The following is a 23,785-nucleotide window of genomic DNA, read 5'->3' as shown; positions in this document are numbered from 1 at the left end:
CAATTTATTCCTCTTACTGAGCTGCAACAGCAGCATTATTCATCCTCTGTAGCCTTTTGAAATGAGAAGCATGAGCGTGCGTGTGTGTGTGTGGAGCATGTCAGTGTGTGTGTGTGTGTGTGTGCGTGTGTGTTGAGATCTCCCCTGTGGATGGTACGTGGCGGCTGTCAGGAGGGTCGGTAATTATCAGTTGTCTAAACAGACAGATGGAATTGGGGAGAGTGACTGACAATTTTCTGATCGCTTGTTTCAGAGCAGAGAGAGAGAGAGAGAGAGAGAGAGAGAGAGATGGTGACATGGAGAGAGGGGGGGGGGGGGGATAGAGAAAGGAGGGGCGCTCTAATACTGTAGCTAAACTGCACAATATGACCTTATCTACCGTTCTGTAGTGTTACTAGCATGAGGTGCCACTTGTTCACCTTCCTGACAGGACACATCTTGCCCTAAGGCCTCCATTCCTCCATCTTTTTCATGCTTTCTTTTTTCCTCTTTCTTTTCATCTCTCTTTCTGCAGAAAGAGGAGAAGGTCAGTCGGTGTAGACGGCCTTCTGAGGCCTCTTACATAACTCAGGCTGACATACGGATGTTTTAGCACGTTTCTCCACTGTGATCTCCAGCCATGCTCGAGTGCGGCTGCAGCGCTGCCCTCTCACTGTGGATCATGTCAAAGGAAGCGTCAGATGCTTCTCTCTCTCTCTCTCTCTCACTCACACACACACTCACACACACTCACACACACACACACACACACACACACACACACACACACACACACGTATAAACAATATATCGAGAGCCGAAATGACTTTATCAATTAGCACATGTACAGCCTACAATCCTTTGTATTGTAATAAATTAATTACATTTGTTTATGTCTGTGTTAATATGCAACTTTTTACATCATCGTCAAGGCCAATCCTTGATCAAATCACATTAAAGCTTTCATTTGAAAGCCTTCTGGACAGATTATATTGTCACAATACTAGTTAACTCCGATCAGTATTTCGAAACGCGTATTCAAACTTGTTTAAAAGACATGCTGATTGGCTTCTGTGCCAATCAGAAAGTTAAAAAAAAAAAAAGGTAGGCTAGTTGTTACATCTCTACACTTCTCATTTGCATAAAGTGAAACTATTTTTCACCTCGGTTTTCCGACCAATCGCTGGCTCACGTTGAAAATAAATAGCAGTGACACTTTACAATAACGGTACGTGAATAATCATGCACTAATACCCGGATTAATACTTACTTAAATATGAACTAATATGTCATGCACTAATCACAAACTAATGAAGAGCTAACCTTAACTACGATATGAGTCTTATGAATTCATGCGTGAATAATGACCACCTTAAGTACATTTTAGTAAATGTTTGTTAGTTAATGTATTAATTAACATCTGGGGTAAACAAAATCAAATTTCACCCTTGTGGTTAAAGGAGCACTGCCCCTGGCCTGAGCCACCCAGAGCACGTACTGGTACTATTTGAAGAGAAATGGAGGGAGAATGGCGCAAAACGGGTTGAGATCAAATTATTGGTGCTTATTATTATTGCGTCTTTCTACGTTCGATAAGAGGAGTCAATGTAAATTATGAACGTAAACTAGTGCCATCCAGTGATGTTTGGCTACGCAGCTGCATATGGGAAACTTTTATAAACAATTAGAAATAATTCATATTCTTTCTTATAGAGCATGTTTTGATCGAGTTTACCCCTATGTCTTAATTAATACATTAACTAACAAACATGTACTTAAGGTGGTCGTTATTCACACATGAATTCGTAAGATTCACGTCGTCGTTAAATTAAGGTTAACTCTTCCTCAGTTCGTTCGTGATTAGTACCGGCCTTAACTCGTCATTACTTTGTATTTAAGTACGTACTAATTGAGGAATTAGTGCATGATTATTCGAGTACTGTTATTGTAAAGTATTACGTAAATAGCTTACTTACGCTTTGTCTTGCGGGCTGCTGCTCAGACTAGAACGTTTTATTAGGGTCAAACAAGTGCCAACTTATTTTCCTTCTTTAAATAATAAAAAAAAAAGTAATAAGTAAATAAATAAATAAATCATATTTCAATTACAAATCCTAATTTACAATGCTTACTGCTTGCGATGCGACACAATTTATAACAACCTTTGCTTAAAAAAGAGATGCTTACACAGCCAATGCACACAGTTATAAATATATCGCCACTGTAACATTTTTGGCCAAGTGGGTGGATCTACCGATCTGATGGAGTGGAGCTCAGGTGGTAGAGTGGGTTGTCCACTAAACGTAGGGTTGGGGGTTCAATTCCTGGCCCATGTGACTCCACATGCTGAAGCGTCCTTGGGCAAGACGCTGAACCCCAACTTGCTCCCGATGGCAAGTTAGCCATCGCCTTGCATGGCAGCTCTGCTACTATTGGTGTGTGAGTGTGTGTGAATGGGTGAATGAGAACCAGTGTAAAGCGTTTTGGATAAAAAGCGTTATATAAGTGCACCATTTACGATTGCATTAGACATTATATTCGCTCTATTAGCCCGGTTGTATACATAACAAATGAAAGGAAGATTCCTTTCAATATCATATTCTGTGACAAATACCGTATATGAAAGATTGGGCAAGTACAAAGTTTATGGGGCGACCGCTCGCTTTTTTTTTTACTCGCTGTTTTTTTTCTCCAGTAGCCAGGAACACAAATGAAGGTTAACACACTGAGGCTAACTAAATGCATAATACACTGTTTGTGTTACACTGTATTCTGTTTCCACTTGGCCTCGTTTGTCTTTTTGAGTCCTTTCGGTAAAGCTATTATATAGATTTCCAGAAATGTTAAGTATATATATTTCCCAGAGGAGTTGTAGTAATAAAATGTTGGCAGTGTTTGCTGTTTAGACACAGTCTTGGCACCAAGTGGTCAAATGGAAACCTAGACTTGTAAGGAATAAAACATGACAGGGTGTGCTGTTGTAGGAAAATAATCCAAGACACTTGATTATTATCTTACAACAGCATGTCGCAACAGCAAGTGTTTTATTCTACTTATTCTACTTTAGCGATTTGCCAATGATATGACATTTGGTGCCTGTTGTTTGTTTGTAGTCACATGTAATGTTGTGGAACGTCCACAAAACAAGTTATCAATTATGTTATAGGCTTTATGTCAAGCGCCCATCATACAAGCCCATGTGAATGACTTGTTACTAAAGAAACGATAGCATATAAAAAAAAAAAAATGTTTGATTTGAACTACAGTAAGACTAATCAACACCTTCTGTCCAATCAGAATCAAGAATTCCTTCTTGAAGCAGTGCTGTGGGATTAATATATTGATTCACATTTCCAAAGCAACATGACTCTCCATGATTATCCAGCTGGGTAATATAGTGATTCTGTGTATTTTTTTTTTTCTTTCTCTTTTACTCAGGCGGGGATGATCCGAACCGAGAAGGAGGAGTTCTTTATCGAGCCGGTGGAGACGGGACATCATGTGATGGAGCAGGAGGATGGTGGCGGCGGTCGTCCTCACATCGTGTACCGCTCTGCTGCCGTGAAGAAGCCTCCAACCAGCCCGCTAGCCGCAGACCTTCATTCCAGAGGTCAGTTTTGTCTTAGGCTTTAAAAAAAAAAGATTAACATTTAACACAGCTAAGCTGCTATTGTGTCATGGTAGTATGCGAGTTAGAGGTGGACGCAGATCGGCTTGATTTAATGCTTCTGTTCTGTTCACATACTGTATTCGGATATCCGGAAAATCGTTTCAAACCCACTCGCTTGCTTCATCGTCACTACTTTTCACTTTTCACTTTTAATTAGTATTCACTCTGCATTAATTTTGTGTCCAGGTAGCCCGAAATTTTTTGGCTAATGTTCTATAACCTGTAATTATATCTAAAGAAGCATGAAACTGAAAATGAAAAAAAAGTATTATGTTTGGGCCTCTTTCCTACTTTTGAGTACCACGCCAAAAAAACAGAAGAAGAACTCAGCAAATAGGTCCAAACCGTTTTGGATTTGAACTTAAATGTTAGGAAAACAAACAAACAAAAAATGTCTACGGTTTGGTTTACTTCGAAGTGTATTATAATTGCATAAATGGTGTGTTTCTATTTCCAAATTTGTATTCTATGTGAAAGATACCCTATAAATAAAATTCTTAATAGGAAGCCTGAAAATGAACATTCTTGACAAGCACCAGTAAGGTCTCAAAATAAATCAGCATCTGGCTATATGAAAACTGCACACGCACATATACGAGATACAAGATGCTCTGTGGTATATCCGACAAGCATGGCTGCAACGATAGCCATTTTCTTGGTCTTTGTATTCCCCGGTGAATATATGAGGTGGTTCATTGTTAGAATAAAATGCTTCTGAAACATGTTCGGATGGACAGGGTGACCTGTCCTTGGTCCTTGGCAGCGCAAGTCTCTGTGCTGCTCTGTGCATCTCTCCACCAACGTGAGGGACCATAAGCTCTCTCAGCAGTTGACAGAAATGAAGAAAGGATTGGATTATGTAGTATTGAGCTTCGTCGTGTGCGTATGAGTGCTGAAAGAGAATGAGGTATTCGGTTTCAAACGTTTGGCCTATAGGTGAAGCCGGCCTGTTACTATGGAGCTGGCTGGACTCTTGCTGCGTGTGATCGATGGGGTCGGGCCAGCTCTGAATGTGTTAGCCTTCACACTCCGTTTATGATCCTGCATGTTAAGGGGCAGAACAAGAGACATGCTGCAACATGATAAAGTAATCAGAGGGTTTCAAAACAATAGGGAGGGGTTAGATTTATTAGATTGAAGAGAGGATTTGCTGAAGCTATTCAAACGAATTCTGCCTTCTATACGCGGCCGGGCATTTATCATTCATCCAAAGCTGTCACACTGGGATCTGGAAGGTTCTGTCATATAATTCAGGAGATTGTTCTGTGCTGAGTCTGTAGGTGTCTGTAATAGTGAGATGAATACAAAGACACTAAGTTTAAAAAGCTAAGGTATGTCAGTCAAAGTGATTATTGAGGAAAAATAGTGAGACAAAAATGAGCCTAGTTGTTTAAATAGTTGTTTAAATCATCCATCCATTTTCCATTTATTCTGGAGCCTGGCCAGAATATAGCGGTTACTGAAAGTGAGTGAGTGTGAGCAATAATGAGAGTTTTGAATTTGTGTGTGTGTGTGTGTATATATATATATATATATATATATATATATATATATATATATATATATATATATATATATATATATATACAAACCATCAGCTGGTTGATCCTTAACGGTATCCACTAGACATAACATACCCCCAATAGAAGGCAACAAATAACCAGTAAAGACCAACAGGGACCATTACATTTTCCATCCATCCATCCATTTTCCTTACCACTTATCCTACTCAGGGTTGAGGGGAGCCTGGAGCCTATCCCAGGGGACTCAGGGCACAAGGTAGAGGACACCCTGGACAGGGCACCAACCCATCCAAGGGAGCAATTGCACCACACATTTTTTCACACTACAGAGATGCCATTCAGCCTACAGTGCATGTATTTGGATTGAGGGAGGAAACCTGAGTACCTGGAGGAAACCCCTGAGGCACAGGAAGAACAAGCAACCTCTGCGCACACAGGGTGGAGGCAGGAATCAAACCCCCAACCCTGAAGGTGTGAGGGAAGCATGCTAACCACTAAGCCACTGTGCCCCGCCACCCCAATTACAGTTTCCAATAAAACTAATACATTTCCCTTTGTTACCATTAAAACCATAATGAATTCTATGAGGGTTTCTACTGTTTTTTTCAACTGTACTTACAGCATACTGAAGACATTTTCACCTGCTAACACATATATATTTTCAGTGAAGAATTCATTAGAACAAGTAGACTATTCTTTGTCATACTTTCATTTCTCAACAATCCTATATTCTAAATGCTTCCTCTTGCTATGATATTTTGTATTTTTGCATTACATCTTGAATATGGTTCATGTTTGCCTTGCAAACCTGAGATAACAGGAACTATGTCTCATATCTAGAAGTGTGAAAGGGTTGGTAAAGGTGAAAAGCATGTACCATTCCTCCAGGACTGTGAGGAAAGCTTTCTTTTAGCCTAAGGTCTGAGAAAAAAAGGAGGCTGAAGTCATTAAAGATGTATTCTGGGAATCAGGGAAGGTTTTACTGCTGGTTCAGGCTGGGCCCAGAGGGCAGACAAATCTCCTGTAATACCCCGCCAGCCCCAGAAAGGCACGTACCTGCTTTTTTGATGTGGGCCGGGGTTACCCTCTCACTACCTCCAGCTTCTTTTTCCGTGGCTTCAGCAGCCACCGGCCAATACGGTATCCCAGGTACTGTGTTTCTGTTAACCCCAGGTGGCATTTCTTTGGGTTGGCCGTCAGCCTGGCCTTACGGAGGCTTCTGAGGACTTCCCTGAGGTGATAGAGGTGGTCGGCCCAAGTGGAAGAGTGGATGATCACATCGTTCAAGCAGGTGGCTGTGAACTGGTGGTGTGGCCTCAGGACGATATCCATTAGGTGCTGGAAAGTCTCCAGTGCTCCGTGGAGGCCGAAGGGAAGAAGCTGGTACTCCAGTCGATTGTAAACCCGCTGCTCTTCCAGCTGTGCTGCTTTCTTGTTTTTCCAAACGATGGGGGTGACCCGGTCGATCCACTCCTGCATCTCATGTACAAAATTGACCACTGACTGGAACGGAGAGTGCAACCTGGTGGATGCTTGTGGCGTCTCCTGGATGGCGAAAAGCACGTTGGGAAGGAAGAGGTCCCAGTTTCAGCCATCCTTGTCTACCACTCGGCAGAGCATCCGTTTTGCTTGGTTAAAGCAGTCTAGTGTTTGGTTAAAGCTGCTCTACCAGGCCATGAGTTTGGGGGTGGTAGACAGAAAACCGGAGATGTTTCACCTTCAACAACTGACACAGATCACAGATTTGCCCTACCAGATCCATGCCCACCCTTTTGAAGGGGACTTTGATAATGGGGAGAGGGATGAGGGGTATGGGCGGTGGCTTTCGGGGTGCAGTCCATTGGCACTGAGGGCACTGCTGGCAGAAGGCCCAGACATCAGCATCCATACCAGGCCAAAGGAACCGGTCCCACAGCTTGGTCAGTATGTTGCGGGCCCCAAGGTGGCCGCCAAGTGGATGGGCCAGGTGTATTAGGGGCAGAGTCTTGTAACGGGGGATGACCAGGAGGTAGCAGGGCTGGCCCCGGTGCTCTGTCCGGAAGTAGAGGAGGTCATTGGACATCAGGAAGTAGGTGACTGGGAAATGCTGCTCCGGTTGCTGGTCAGTTCCATCGATCAGTCGCACTTAACCTCAGCACTGCCTCAGTCGGTCATCCTCCTTCTGCTCGCTCCCGAGGTTCCCCTCCCGAACAGCCTGGTGAAAGACAGAGGAGACTGGGTTAAAGGGTCCAGTAGCATCTCCATCATTTTGGGCCATGTAGGCTGGTCAGACCCGGACTGTAGAGGCTGGATTCCTCTTAAGGCATCGGCGATGTTGGCTTCTCTGGGTTGGCTGCATGGGAAACCCTGGCCAGTCCCATCCAAGCAGTAGTGGCACCGGGGCCTCAGGAATTAACCCAACGAGGAGCGGCCAGCTGCTTTTAAAGACATCAATGAGTTTGCTTTCCTAGGATTTATATTTCCCTTTCTCTACTGATACAGCCCTGTTCATTTGATACATGGTTGACAAGTGCTTGGTTTGTGCATATCACAGTGTGATGGTGATTATACAAGGAATCAAACACTTAAGGGTGTTCTGTTATAGGAAAATAATCAACGACAAGGTGATGTGATGTGCCTTGATGCTAAATGGAGTTACTGTTATCACCTGTTTTATTCATCTGATATCACAGCAACGCTACCACATTTCCTAATGGCCCATATTACCTCAAGCTCACTTTGTAGAATGGGTATTTTACAATGTCCATTTTTACTCACGCTCCTCTTCTTTACCATTTAAATGCAAATAACATTGCTAATTTTATCCCGAGAGCTTGTTTGTCTTTATTCAATTTTCTGCACAAGCCCAGATCACACTCATTGATATCATAAGCTTGACAAAGTAATCTTTTTCAGTCATAGGTCTAGAGGTTCTTCATGGTACAGTGGTGCTGGAAGGTTAACCCTTTAGAATTTTTTATATTTCTGCTTAAATATGACCTAAAACATCATCATATTTTCACACAAGTCCTAAAAGTAGACAAAGAGAACCCAATTATACAAAAGAGACAAAAAAAATTATACTTGGTCATTTATTTATTGAGGAGAATGATCCAAAATTATGTATCTGTGAATGGGAAAAGTATGTGGACCTTTAGGATTAGCAGTTAATGTGAAGGTGTGTTTTTTTTCGATCAGGTGTGAGTGAGTGAGCGCCCTGGTTTATTTAACGTCTGATCTTCGCAACATGTTTGTGGAAGTGTATCATTGCACGAACGAAGGAGATTTCTGACGACCTCAGAAAAAGAGTTGTTGAAGCCCGTGAGGTTGGAAAAGGTTACAAAACCATCTCTAAAGAGTTTGGACTCCACCGATCTACAGACAGACAGATATCAGGAAGTTCAAGACCATTGTTCCCCCCGCCAGGAGTGATCGACCAGCAAAGATCACGCCAAGAGCAAGACGTGTAATAGTCCATGAGGTCACAAAGGAACCCAGGATAATGTCAATGTTCCTGAGTCCACCATCAGGAGAACACTGAACAACAACGGTGTGAAAGGCAGGGTTGCAGGGAGAAAGCCACTGGTCTCCAAAAAGAAGATGGTGGTGGTAGTATCATGGCTTGGGCCTGTTTTGTTGCATCTGGGCCAGGATGACTTGACATCATTGAATCTCAAGATAAAGTGGGTCATGCAGCAAGACAACGACCCTAAAGACACAAGTCATTCTACCAAGGAACGGTTAAAGAGGAATCAAGTGAATGTTCTGGAATGGCCAAGTCAAAGTCCTGACCTTAATCCAATAGAAAGGTTGTGGAAGGACCTGAAGCAAGCAGTTCATGTGAGGAAACCCACCAACATCCCAGAGTTGAAGCTGTTCTGTACTGAGGAACGGGCTAAAATTCCTCCAAGCCGATGTGCAGGACTGATCGACAGTTATGAAATATTTAGTTCAGTTATCCTGAACTGATGATGATTTTCCTCAATAAATAAATGACCAAGTATAATGTTTTTGTCTCATTTGTTTAATTCGGTTCTCTTTGTCTACTTTGAGGACTTGTATGAAAATCTGATGATGTTTTAGGTCATATTTTTACAGAAATATAGAACATTCTAAAGGCTTCACAAACTTTCAAGCACCACTGTATATTCCTATGTTATGGCACACTATGTTGTAGAGTCTGGTCAAGATTTTATTCTTATACAGTGCGATAGAGTGATAATAATCTAAAAAAAAAAAGGCACCTGAAATCATGGAAGTCTTAAACTATCTTTCAGAGACGCTTGTCTCCTCTGACTAATTTTGGAGCAAATCTGTTTCTCTAATCAATTATTTTGGTCTGGAGAAGTGGGCGGCGAGCCGAGTATCCACCAAAACCGGTGTAGTAACACGTAATTGTCACATTCACTCAGTCCAGATTTGTAAATGCCATTTGAGATTGTGTGTAACACCCACATGAGCTGTAGATAATAGTGACTTATTAATCATAATTGGCTCATATTTTCTTTCATGTGGTGCCTCTCGGCTGGATGACGGGCTTACCCGGTGAGATAAATAAGCATCAAATCCAGCACATTCATTTGAATTTGTATATTCTAGTCTATTTTGGAAGACACTGTTTTTTTTTTTATTAGTCACTAAAACAAGAAATCCTAAAATAAGACACATCTAAAGTATTAAAGTACAAATGCCGAACCAGACATAGAGTAAATTTATTCGGCGTAGCTGTTTTAAGAGCAGATGAATCTTTCTCTACTGCTGTAAAGCATTTAATAAAAAGAACGGATAAAAGCACTTTATATCTGTTGATCTTGGATCGTGTCTGCAGCTACTTCTTCAAAATACTGGGTAAAACGCATGCATGTTCGCGGCCTCCCATGCCAAGGCTACCAAAGCCGCCTTCTTTGGTAAAAAAATAAATAAATAAAACGCACTTAAAAGGTGGAAAGAAGGAAAGGAAAACAAGGAATCTTTAGTTTGAGTCCTGCTGTTTCATAAAGGTCAATGAGAGGTCAGAATCTCCTGCCAGTCTGCTGCTGTGGCTTCATCTCTTTGAGTGTGTTGTGAAGGTGTTGATGTACTGGCTGGGCTCTTTAAAAAAAAAAATAAATAAATAAAATAAAATAAATAAATAAAATACCTCCGGCATTTTCCACGGCTGTTTCAAGGCCTCATCGTGACTGTTCGACAAGTAAAAAGACATACAGACGGAATTGTGCACTCATGCTTCATTGTAAAATATATTTGACTTTCTGTTTTTAGACACTTCCTGCTTCGTGTTGTTCTTGATTCTCCACAATGAAAATATCATGATTGTGATATGTTACCACAGCACTTTTCAAACTCTCGATTCTGATTGGTCAGAAGGTGTGGCGGTTTATTCCGTTTATATCACAGCAATTTGCAGACACTAGCAATACGTAGTACTTTTATATCCATTTATAGTTACATTTAATGATGGGGGACGTCTGTGAAACATGTTAGTTCCTGCTGTCACTTACGTTATAGCAGCTCTAAACAGGTGTTCCATCATCAACCTCTTTTTATCTCGTTCTTTTCGGGAAACACCCTTCCTTCCAGCATAGTTTCCTTTTGGAACTTGTGGAGTTTTCCCATTTGATCGTTTCCTTGCTGTGTACCTCGTTACTGTGACCTCACTTTTGAACCCCCCGTCCGCCCGTCCCGTCACCCGTCCCCGTCCCCGTCCCCGTCCCCGTTGAGTCTTGCCCATCCTCTGGTCATTCTCGTCAACCCAAGTGACCAAGCTGGCCTTGATGGTCCTCGACGCATACTTACTATACATACCCTTCCATTAGAGCTTTATTCCTGAGCGTTACTAAGACTCCTTCCATAAATTATTAAAAAATGTTCAATTTCCTCGCCAAAAACTTATCAACATTTAAGCACGGGTATTAAATCGTTTACCTGGAGTCCCTGTGTAATTTGTTACTAGAAAAACGATAACAAGCATTACTAAGAACCTGTCTTTGGTCTCGCAGCTGGAACTCCTGTCGGAAATGCTGTTATTGTAAATGAATCAAGACGTCCAATCAGAATCAAGATTTCAATAGCGCTGTATAAATACATACCGGCCTTCTAGCCAAATGTATTTCTACACAGTGGCACACTGTTATTGCTTTAAATAATAACTCATTTTTTTTTATTTTCTCAAACACTAGGAACAGTACTAACTCGCCAAGGGAGAAATGGATAGAAAATCTCCCCTGGAGGCTTGTTTATGAGGCATGGACTGAAACGTTCGTCTGGCAACACACTAAGAACACTCCGAGTGAAAGTTAATCCGTTCGGCCCTTCAGTTTGAAAGTAACGTAGTACAAAAAGGCATATTTTAAGTCCTCCAGAGTGCATCAACACCTTGTCTTGTATGCTAATGGAGTACCTAAAATATACTTTTTTTTTTTTTTTCTTTAGTGGCGCCAGTTTTATAAAGAGAGGTTTTGACAATAGCTCGTCTGCACCTTGTTAATTTACACTTTGTCCTGCTGTACCTTTTGGCTCTTTACAATAGAACTCAAAAAAAGACTTGCAGCACATAAACAGCTCATTAATGCTCTGCTACACAGAAATAGCATCCTGACTTTAAGCACAATAACCAAAATAAAACCTTTTTGCACTTTTACTTTTACTACTTGATTGAAGTACCTCCATGAAAAGCTGAAGGTGTTTCTAATTTTTTTTTTGGCTTCCGAGTGGCAACGGTGACGTCTCACATCCTGAACAGTATTTAATGAAATGAACATAAAAAAACAACAACAACAACAACAAAAAAACTTTCCATAGACTCTAATGTGTGTTTCTGTGATTGTTCTCTTACAAAAACGAGAATTTTATAGACTTTTTTTTTTTGGCCATGTGAAGATCAAGGTTCCATGATACATGGTTAAGAGCTTCAGTTTAATATTCATCAAACATCAGAATTAGTACAACTGTAACATGATTGTTGGCGCCAGATGGGCTGGTGTGGTATTTGATCTTCTGGGCTTTTCAGATGCAACGGTGTAGTTTCCACAGAACGGTACGGAAAACAAAAAAAACATCCAGTGAGCGCAAGTTCTGCAGGCGGAAACGCCTTGTTGATGAGAGAAGTCGATGGTAACTCCTGGTAAATAACTACTCTTTACAGCCGTGATGGGTGGAAAAGCATCTCAGAACACACGACACATCAAGAATCCGAGGCTACAGTCGGCAGTAAAAGACTGGAAAAAGACCGGGCTATAGAGTATACAGGCGTTCCTAATAAAGTGGCTGGTAAGTCTTTAAGGACTCAATAATGAATACGATAACTTTGCTCATGGTGGGTTTTCCATCGTTGAAACAAAATTAAAAACATCAACAAAATCAGTGGAGCGCATCTCCGGAGACGGAGGAAAAACGAAGGGATGAAAAACAAGCAGACATTTCCGTCCTGCTGAGTCCGGCACTGTTCAGTCGGTGTGTTTGAACTGGACAGATTACAGAGCAGAACATTTTAGTGGTTCTTTTTTTTTTTTAACGGATTCTTGACTCCATAACATCTGTTCCACCAGGCCGTATATTATTGAATAATAACACGCCCAGTCTCGCCGGAGAGAAACCCGGTGGAAATGCGAAGAACAGGAAGCAGCTGCTTGTAGCATTTCCTTCACCGAACCTCTGTAATTTTCCTCTTTCTTTCTTTCTTTCTTTCTCTCTCTATGTCTATCTTTTTAACTTTAACACCTGGAATAGCAAAGTGATTGACGTCTATAAAAAGCTGACAGTGGTTTGTCCTTTCGTTCCTCTTTCATGTATCGTGGCGTTTCTGTAGTTGCTGTGCTCCAGGAAAATTTCCAAGAAAGACCTGATTCGTGATTAATAAATCTTTTATTTTACAGCACAGCCAGAAAGTGTTGATTAATTTCCTATAAATAGCAATTTTCTGATTTATCGTTTTTACCGTTGCTATAGTAACAGCTTATTCACAGGGAGGGGACAGGGTGGATTAGTGGTTAGCAGTTTGTATGTTCTCCCTGTGCTTCGGGGGTTTCCTTGGGTACTCCGGTTTCCTCTCCCAGTCCAAAGACATGCCTTGTAGGCTGACTGGCATCTCTAAATTGTCCAGGGTGTTTGAATGTGTGTGAGATTGTACCCTGTAGTGGGTTTGCACCCTGTCTAGGTATAGGCTGGCATGGTATAGCAGTACGGTAAATGGAAGGATGGATGGAAAAATGTGTATAATGTTTAACATGGGGAGATTTTCTGTAAGGTGGTGTTTATTTATTTACAACTTTTATAAGGAGTCTCCCGTGTCAAGCTTTCCACACGGAAAAGTCTTCAGGGCAGAGGACGCCGCGTTTCGCAGTTTTCCCAATTACAAACGGAATTTCTTTTTTGTACTTGTTTAACGTCAAGGTAAAGGGAGGGAATGACTGTTTATACTTTATAGCTGCGACACCGTGAGTGAAGCCAGGAACTCCTGCATCATTCCACGACATCAAGTGTAACTATGAATGGACAAAATGATATGTCGTTGTTTAATAAGTAAAAACTTGCTAGCGGTTGCAAATTGCTGCGACAATAATCAACGTCGGTGTTAAATCATGTATTTCTGTTTACATTCAATAAAAAAAATATACATTTTTTTTTTCAATGAGAAATATCGGTTTTTCAACGTTTTACTGGCGGTTTGTCAGCAAACCCATAAATTGTGGTACACACACACACACACACACACACACACACACACACACACACACACTGTGCATTTCTAATCATACCTTACATTTTATCAGCTGGATCCGCACACCTGGTTTCAGAGTAACTACAGCCTCGGCTGCTTTCCCTGTCGAGTGTTTTACTCAAAGCCGTGATGTGCGTTTGTTCTCTGCGAGTGTATTTTTGAGCCGTCACTGTCAGAGCCACACCACTATCATTACTTAGCGAGGAGAGGGATGAGAAATCTCAGTGTGACTCTCTAGATGAGTGTCTGGGTTAAACACAGAAATTGGTGATTACTGCATTTGGATATAACACACTCACGACGTATCTGACCCTGAAAATCTCCCGCTGCACACACTCATTGACTATATTGCCAATTCAAGCAAAATCAGTTAGGTGGTGTTTTTTTTTTTTATATATATATAATCATTTTAAAGCTTGATTATTGCTGCGCTCATTTATATTCACTGCTTGTACGTTGAATTGAAACTTCCTGTTAATTCTGCAGGATTTATTGTATATCGTTTTTCCTGACGCCTCTCTTACGTCCGCTGTACTACTTGCCAAATTTCAGACGCTCTTTTCACTATTTTGAGAAGACGATCGACTTAAATGACCCGTGTCTTAAAGGAGCTGTGTGTCCCGATCCGATCTAATCTGATCTGATCTGATTCACACAAATACATCCTGGAGTGCCTGATACCTTTTTGTGCACCTATCTGGCCACGAGCTTCAGAATCGCTCAGGTCGCAATCTGATTCTGAATCTGATCCGTTCACACTTGTGTTTGAGGTAAAAACAGTGTTTTAACCATGGGATTGATAACGGTCCACAGCACCACAAGTTATTAGTGTACCTTGTTTGAAACCCTAAGCACTGACGACACGCGACTAGCCTTTTTCAGAGTCCGTCAGATGGTCTACTTGTGTGAAAGCTGTCACTTCTTGGCCATGTGTAATAACAGAAAAGTACCAGACTGGCTTTTTTTGCGAGGAGAGCTTCAGTAAGATGTTTGTGCGAACTCTGTTTATATGGACGACTTCAGAAATTAGGGTCCTACAGTAATCTATAGACGCACATTATACAGCTGCAGTATATTATAAACGAATGACTTGGTAAATGACTGCGTACAAATGCTGTGTAGAATAGAAAACCAGGGCGGACAAATGAAAAATTCATTAGCAAGCCCACTAGGCGAGTAAATATCCCAGTGTGCTGTGTAATTCTATACTTCGGTTGCCCTGAAACCTTCATCTAGGCTAAAAAGTGGTTTCTAGTATAATTTAATAATATACTGCAAGCTATCTAGCTAGTTAAGTCCATTTAAAGAGACTAAGGGGTAAAAAAAAAAAAAAAACGAGTATATGTGATTGAAAATCACTGTGTAGCCATAGTCCTTATGGTCTCCTGATCAATTTAGTACGATTGCACTAGTACTAGTAAGCGTGAGTCAGCCCGATCGCGTCCCGACCGATGTGTGTAGTGCAGCAGGACGTAGGATTCATAAACGAAAGAGTGTTTTGTAAATGTATAAGGAAGTAGGGTTTATTTGATTTCTATATTTGTTGACACAACTTATCATTTAATTGACTAAGAGGAAGAAAAAAAAAAAAAGACACAAAATCTGCTTGTCCCAGACTACAAAGGATCTGCTAGAGACAGAGGATATAAAAGACAATACAGGCGTTAATACGAGACAGGTCTTTTCTGAGTAAATATTGGAGCATTTGGTTAATACAGCTACACATGCCTCACTTCTGATTATATCGACACATCTGGCAAGGTGCGAGTGCTTTTAGATCATTACGCAACATCTGCACACTCAACCACTCGCCACATATTGTAGTGACAGCATCTCGTTGGTGCCGTACCTTTTTTTCCTTTTCTCTTGAAGGGTATTACTGGGAAATGAGAGAGAGAGAGAGTGTCCTGAAATTTGGAAAGGAGACGAGTGCTTTGGCATTCATTTAAGATTTCCTATAAATACCGGCTAGACGTTTTCAAATATTCATATTATAGCGCACATTTTGCTTTAAGATGCTACTCTAAATTGCCCCTAGGTGTGAATGAGTATGTCAGTAATGGCTTGTAATAAATGCATTCCCACCTCATGCAGGGTTCCCGGGATAATCTCCGGATCCACCACGACCCTGACCAGGATAGGATAAGCTAAGATAAACGAGCGATGGATGTTTTCAGATCTGCATCCCCGATTCATTACGTGATTGATACATACGACATGTTTTCTATTAAAGATTCGCTCTCCAGTGATGAAGAACACGGCTGTGTTAATAGATGTCGCCGTGCCCTTAATCAGAGACGCTTCGAGCTAATCGAATTCCCGTCTGACACCTCTGGCCTATCAGAATTCATTAAGACGTTTCAGTATTAACATTCTCACTTCCCTCGGGCAACCTAGAAATCTGTCACATGTTTTAAAATTGAACATAAAAACTGCAAATACGTTCAGGGTATCTCGAATATAGGCAGCGTGAAAGAAATCTTTGAGCCGTTTTGCCAACCGATACGTCTTTAAATGTGGTGTAAAATTGTGCGTGCGTTACATCCTGCCACTGAAACAGCATAATTATAACAGGACTCATGCTGAGGCACTGCTGCTACCGAACGGAAGAACATTTCGATTATTGATCTCAGATGGTTTACTGGCTGTGATGAGAGATAGCGCATATGTCGTTAAGACTGAGAGTGGCGTGTGTGGCTTCAGAACTGTTTCCAGTTTATAACCAGATACCATGTCGTACACTTCTTTGTGGTTCATAGGATATATATTGTATGTTACAGCAGCCGTAAGCAGTCATTCCAGCTTTACTTCAAAGCGCTGATGTAGGCAGCGCTACAGAAAGCGTTGTCAAAGCAACATCCACCATACAAATCCGTGTGTAAACTGATACTATAGAAACGATGACGCAGTAGAACGAGCGCATTAATATAAACCTGTGATTTGCCTGGCTGCCGGAACTACTGCCTTCTGACCAATGCAATAAGAATAATGAAAACTGAATAGTGCTGTGGTAAAGAAAGACTTGTTTTATAAAGACTTAGTTGTTGATATGGTAAGGCTTTTCAATAAATTGATGTTTATGAAGCATTAATGGAAGGAGTCGGGCGCACGGTGGCTTAGCGGTTAGCACGTTCACCTCACACCTCCAGGGTTGGGGGTTCGATTCACGCCATGTCGTTGTGTGTGCGGAGTTCGCGTGTTCTCCCCGTGCTGCGGGGGTTTCCTCCGGATACTCCGGTTTCCTCCCCCAGTCCAAAGACATTCATGGTAGGCTGATTGGTATGTCCAAAGTGTCCGTAGTGTGTAAGTGTGTTCTGCGATGGATTAGCACCCCGCCTTGTGCCCCATGCTTCCTGGGATAGGATCCAGGTTCCCCGCAAGCCTGTAGGATAAAGCGGTATAGAAGATGGATGGATGGACGTCTCAATTACTTTGTAACATAAAACTGTACCTTTGGGAAAGATGGCTTTACACTTTCTCCACAATGAAACAAGCTGCAGATTATTTTTTTGGCTTAATAATTTCAAGTGCTAACAGGAACGGCTAACGATGCTTCTCAAGAACCCAACATTGCAGGCTTTGGCAGTGCTGAGATTTGACCTCACAATTACCACTTAATATAATTACCTTTTTTTATTCATTAATTCCAGACATTTTAAATGACTTCTCTTTGGCATGAGATCATTTGGAAGAGACTTGGGGATATCAAGAGTGCCTATACAGAGCATTCCCAAGGGAATCTGTGCCGCCAAAGCCAATCATGTCGCAGAGTACTGTAATTGTAGTGAAGTCTTCGGTTTGAGATTAGCGTGTTCCGCAGAAATGAAATGTTTTAATATATAACACATATTTACAGCTTGGAAACCAGTCCACAGGTGATACAGTGAGAGTCTCCGTGCTCATTATTAAGGAGGTAAAAAGAGAAATGTGCAGAAATTTCCTGTAGGAATGATGAACAGATCAAGAGAAAGAGCTGATCTGAGACATTCAGGCAATTCTAGTTGATTTGTTGTTGACGTATGCATCACAGCAGATCTCTGGTAATCATGGTACTGCTAAACATGTATTATGAGCACTTTCATGTCATGTTATAATATGTTCATAAGGCATTCATTATACACGTTGTTATAATTATTTAGGAAAATGCATTACACTTTATAGCTCTCTTTATTTTAACACCTTATATCAAATGCCAAAGAACCTGAGGCATCTTTGTATAGAGCGTTATAAGACCTGTCTTGATTTATTATGTTCTTTAATAAATTTATTACACCAGCAACATTATTTGGAAACTATACTACTACTACTACTACTACTAATAATAATAATAAAAAACTATCCAACTTTCTAAAAGAACTTGTATGATATCATGATATGAATATCATATAATTGTATAATATTGTCATAATATTATCAATATCATATAATATAATATAATATAATACTATGCCACAGTTCACTTTTCTGAGCTATAATAATAATAAAAAAATATTTTTTATAAGACCTACAGTATTTACAAACTTGAAAAACATAATTCTTTTATAGATGATTTATTTATTTATTTATTTATTAATATTTTTTTTAACATTGTTCTCCCTTATTTTTCAGTGTTCATTCATTTTTTGTAACATCAATCAATTCCTAAAGCTTTATTTTCAAATGCAACGCTACTATTTTGCTGGCAGTTTGTCAGGAAACCTACACATTGTGATGCATATCGTGTCGTGTGTCACCCTCGAAATATTGCGATATGATACATTATTTACGTCATGTAACCTGCGCCGAAACATAACGCACTGAGCAAGCTGGGGCTGAATTTCTTCGGTATTAGTGTGTTATAAACACTGAAAAGAAAGGTGAATAAAATGCACTTTGTTATAAACAAATGCAGTACAGACAATGCTATAAAATACGATGTCTTTTCAAAATGAATGATAACGACGTGTATCATTCCTGATGAATGCATTAAAACATGTCATGAATGTATCCAGAGGTTAGTATGAACTGGATGTCCATGTGTGAGTGATGAGTGATGAGTGATAGAGAAAGGCCTATGAGAAGTAGAATCAACAAGTTGCACTTCCAAGTTGACCACAAATGGAGTCAGGAACAGACTAATAGTAAAAACACATGGGTCACTGATTAAACCATGATCTGTAGTAGGAATCTGATCTCCTTTGAGGAAGCTGGATCTCCTTTTCTTCAGGGCACAACTAATTGAATGAGGTCAAATTGATTCCCCCAACCCCCCCCACACACACACTCTTCTTTTCCTCTTTATAGTCCACAGCAGCCTTTAGGTCAGATAGCACCCCACCGACCGTGCTAATTAAGTCTAGACAAAACATCCATTTTGTTTTGTGCACGTTGGCATGTCTACAGTGCATGGTCCTGTTCGCATGTCAGCTCACCCTGAATCCATCCCATCCATTATCTGTATCCTACTCAGGGTCGCAGGGAGCTTGGAGTAGGGGACTCGGGGCACATGGCTAACCCATCGTAGGGCACAATTGCACACACATTCACACACTACAGACAATTTAGGGATGCCAACACATGTCTTTGGACTGGGAGAGGAAACCAGAGTACCTGGACGAATCCCCCGAAGCACGTGGAGATCATGCAAACTCCACGCATACAGAGTAGCGGCGGGAATCGAACCCCCAGTCACGGAGGTCACGAGGCAAACGTGCTAACCTCTAAGCCACCTAGCTCACCCGGAAGTTTTATTATAATTTTGAATTTCTCCAACAACATTTACCCTGTCATCATAGGCTGCAAGTTCATGTCTTGATGCTGACGCAGTCATCCGTGGCTAAACTGAGCGCAAAATTATCCGTGCTCTCTGGATGGGCGGGATGGCATACTTTCTCTCCCTGTCAATCACAGTGACACTAGCCAGTCGTGGGTGTATGCGGAAAAGGGTGGGTAGCGCATTCCTCCGAGGGTGTTGAGCTGCCTTTTGACGCAGCATGCGCAGCAGTTTGAAAAAATATGTGTCTTGTCTTGGATTAAGCACGTTCTAGCCTTCACCCTCTCCAGTTGGTAAGAGGGAACTCGCTAATTGACAGGAATTGACAAATAGCCAAATTAGAAGAAGAAAACAAAAAAACAAAAAACAACTACAGTCTTGGAAGTCTTGTTTTATATTAACATTGTAACCGATCACTATTAATTGAGTTTGGTCGCTACACGTTGTTTTCTACATCCAGGCACGAAGACATAAACAGGTTGTCTAAAGAAATGGCGCTACTATAAAAGGAGGTGGAGTTATTATTTGTCTAAGTTAGCCTACGTATGTCTATGTTAGCTGTGCACTGCAGTGGGCGAGCTGTGTTAGTGGAAGATTTAGTGCTTTGTGACACAAGTTTTATTGAATTCAAACTAAGAAACATGGTTAAAGTCCACATCATGGGTCGATCCACAAGTAGGCAACGTTAAATAAAGATCAGTTCATCCGAATCCAAAGATTCGAATCCGACTCAGAGTTCGTCTCGGCAGTGTTACAAAGACACGGAAAGGAACACGTAGGCGAAATCAAAACGGAGCAAAACAGAAACCGAAACAAATCCACATGGAACGTTGCTTCCATGATGATAACACTGTGAATCAAACCATTATTATGGCTGTCGTATCACAGCAAACCAGCGATGCAATCCGTCTCCCAGGATGCACCACGGACTACAAACATGGCCGAAGAGGACTACACTTCCCACACACGCAGACGTTCACCTTCTCCGGAGTTCTAATCACACACACAGTATATACCGACTGTTTCAACACAATGGCTTTGCGAAGTATTACGCTCAGTTGCCATGGTCTCTGTCGTGTACCGAGCCTTTATTCCTAGCGTTACAGTTCATGGTTTTGATCTGGTTCTCGTCCTTGTTATCCGAATCTTGTCTTAGTCAGGTTTATCCTGTTTACCTGTTTTGACCACTCTGTCGTTTCATGATTTGGATTCGTCTGCCTATATCTCCTATAATAAAACTCTTATCTGCATTTGCATCCGTCCTCGACCTCCTTACGTGACGATGGCTAATGTTTTTAGAACTTTTAGCGGACATTTTAAGTGAGGAGCGACATTTTTAAGGGGCGTGTTCGCGACAGGAGTCAAAGCGGAGTTACCTTGAAGTTGATTATTTTCCTATAACAGCACATCCTCGTGTGTTTATTCAACGGTCAATAATGGTACGCCTACAAAATTTACTTACCTAGATAGCGGTACCTAGACTTCATAAAATGGCGTGTAGGGTAAGGTGTTGAATGAAAGATACAGTAGCTTGGAAAATTCACTCTCAAGACAGTCTTATGAAAAAGGACAAGGTTATCCAGCAGACAAAAGCACGCCGCATGTGTGAACTCTCCGAGTGAGCCGCCGGTCTGCTCCACTTGGTCGTGTTCCTCTTAATCGATGCGAGTTGTCATCATTGTCAGCGAGGCACGACCGACTTTTTCGAGTCACGTTAAGTAGATCTCTCGCTTCAGTCCTGTATTGTGCTTCAGGGTCACGCAGATAGACCAGGCGAGGACACGTCGTTTGAAAATATTATTGCTTTAGTGTGCTGTAACACATTTCTACTACCACAAATGTCTGGTTCTGTGTGCTCCAGGCTAAATTCGCTTGTTATTGTCTGTTTTCCAGTTTGCGCTTCAGATTTGGACAGGTTATGAGGGTCACAGCAATACTTATTCCACCTTACTTCAGATTTGTTATCATTAGAGGGATACAATACAATTTCAGGTCCAGTTCTGTTACAGAAATCCAGATCTTTCTTTCTCCAAGCTTCAAAGTTCACAAACTTGTTGTTGAAACACTTTAGCTGAGTAAACAGCAGGAACGTGAGGGAAGGTGTGTGTTTAAGTGCTGGGCTGATTAAGTGATAGGAGCACAGCGTAATAGGCAGCTGCAGTGTAATACACACTTCATGATTTTAGCTCTGATTTCTCTCTTACAGATTAGTTGTGGGGATCTGTGACACCCTTGGCTCCTCCCCCAAGCTCGGCGAAAAATCGCACATGCCGACTGCTCGTGTAGTGTGAGCGCTTCAGCTACTATTCTTTCTGTCTTCTATTCTTTTTTTTTTTAAAGTCATTTTTCTTTTCTCTCTTTCTTTCTTTTTGATTATTAAAATGATAATTAAGCCTCAAAACTTTTGAACATTACACCCTTTATTCTTTTTTTCCATTGTTTTCTTTTTCATTGTTTTTTTTCTTCCAATCTTTTTCTTTCTTTCTTTCTTTCTTTCTTTCTTTCTTTCTTTCTTTCTTTCTTTCTTTCTTTGATTCTCTTCTTTCTTTTCTTTTTCATTCTTTCTTTCTTAGTTCCTTTCTTTCTTTCATCCTTAAAATGATAATTAAGCCTTTAAATGGTCAAGGACACAACCTTCTTTCTTTGATTCTCTTCTTTCTTTCATCCTTTCTTTCTTTCTCTCTTTCTTTCTTTATTTTATCCTTAAAATGATAATTAAGCCTTTAAATGGTCAAGGACACAACACCCTTCTTTCTTTCTTTCTTTCTTTCTTTCTTTCTTTCTCTTCTCTCTTTCTTTCTTTAATTCTCTTCTTTCTTTCATTCTTTATTTCTTTCTTTCATCCTTAAAATGATAACTGCCTTTAAATGGTCAAGGACACAACATCCTTCTTTCTTTGATTCTCTTCTTTCTTTCTTTCTTTCTTTCTTTCTTTCTTTCTTTGATTCTCTTCTTTCTTTTCTTTTTCATTCATTCATTCTTTCTTTCTTTCTTTCTTTCTTTCTTAGTTCCTTTCTTTCTTTCATCCTTAAAATGATAATTAAGCCTTTAAATGGTCAAGGACACAACCTTCTTTCTTTGATTCTCTTCTTTCTTTCTTTCTTTCTTTCTTTCTTTCTTTCTTTCTTTCTTTGATTCTCTTTTTTCTTTCATCCTTAAAATGATAACTATGCCTTTAAATGATCAAGGACACAGTGCCCTTCTTCCTTTGATTCTCTTCTTTCTTTCTTTCTTTCTTTCTTTCTTTCTTTCTTTCTTTCTTTCTTTCTTTCTTTGTTATTGTTAAAATGATAATTAAGCCTTGAAACGGTCAAGGACACGACACCTTTCTTTCTTTTATTCTCTCATTCCTCCAGATGGTTCTCTTCTTTCTCTTTTTTCTGGTTTTTGTCCAAAAGTAGTGCGGAAACGACCACCAAGTTGCTCTCGACAGTCACATGATGGACAGCCCTTGCATCTATTTTCCTGCGTGCTCTGTCTGGCATTTCTCCAGATGAAAGGCTGTGAAGCGTGTGAGTCTCGTTTGCAATAAAAGGGGTATTTTTAAAGTCGCGCAGTGTCCACTTGGCGTCAGAGAGAACCTGAATGCTATAAAGAGCGCAAGGGTAAAGGAAAAATCCACCCTGAATAATCGCATGTCAATATTTATAATCAATATTTGTTCTTCATAAAGGTTTTTATGTTTCTCACCAAAGACCTGAGGTACGATATGTGGGTGGTGGTTTCCAAAAAGGCTCGCTACTTGAGTTTTTCAGAACTTGGCATCTCTCTTGGCAGTGCTCGATGCCCCTGTAGTGCTCTGCCCTGGATGTGCTGGCTTTGTCCCAAACCTCTGCCTGGTGACTTTGAGCCTAGCCACTACACTGCTGCGTTTGGCATCACATGCTGCCAACACATGAGTCATGAAAAATACAGCCCCACTCTTCTGTTTCTACATAATGATACTATACAGCAGACTTCACTCCTCCTTCTTCTTCTTCTTCTTCTTCTTCTTCACACTGATTTCAATGAGTCTGAAGTTCAGCGCAAACTTTAAAACTAGGAACAGGAATGTTCTCCAGTTCTCGATCCACCCCCTTAAAGACACCAGATTTATGCTTCAGGTGTTTTCTGTCTCAAGAACAATTACAGAAGCATCGCGTTTCTAGAAAATTCATTTTAGA

General features: G+C 40.8%; 1 protein-coding gene across 2 annotated transcripts in view; it reads left to right on the top strand.

Moving 5' to 3' along the window:
- LOC108269222 (A disintegrin and metalloproteinase with thrombospondin motifs 2) overlaps positions 1-23,785 on the top strand; it is a 137,405-nt gene that overhangs the window by 49,589 nt on the left and 64,031 nt on the right. For both annotated transcript variants that reach the window (XM_017474944.3, XM_053682082.1), the window contains one exon: positions 3,418-3,589. In XM_017474944.3, the coding sequence (XP_017330433.1) occupies positions 3,418-3,589 (172 nt within the window). The remainder of the gene's footprint in view (positions 1-3,417; positions 3,590-23,785) is intronic.

Source organism: Ictalurus punctatus, chromosome 8 (assembly GCF_001660625.3).
Source record: "Ictalurus punctatus breed USDA103 chromosome 8, Coco_2.0, whole genome shotgun sequence".
NCBI lineage: Eukaryota > Metazoa > Chordata > Actinopteri > Siluriformes > Ictaluridae > Ictalurus > Ictalurus punctatus.
This window is presented reverse-complemented; position numbering and strand designations above follow the sequence as displayed.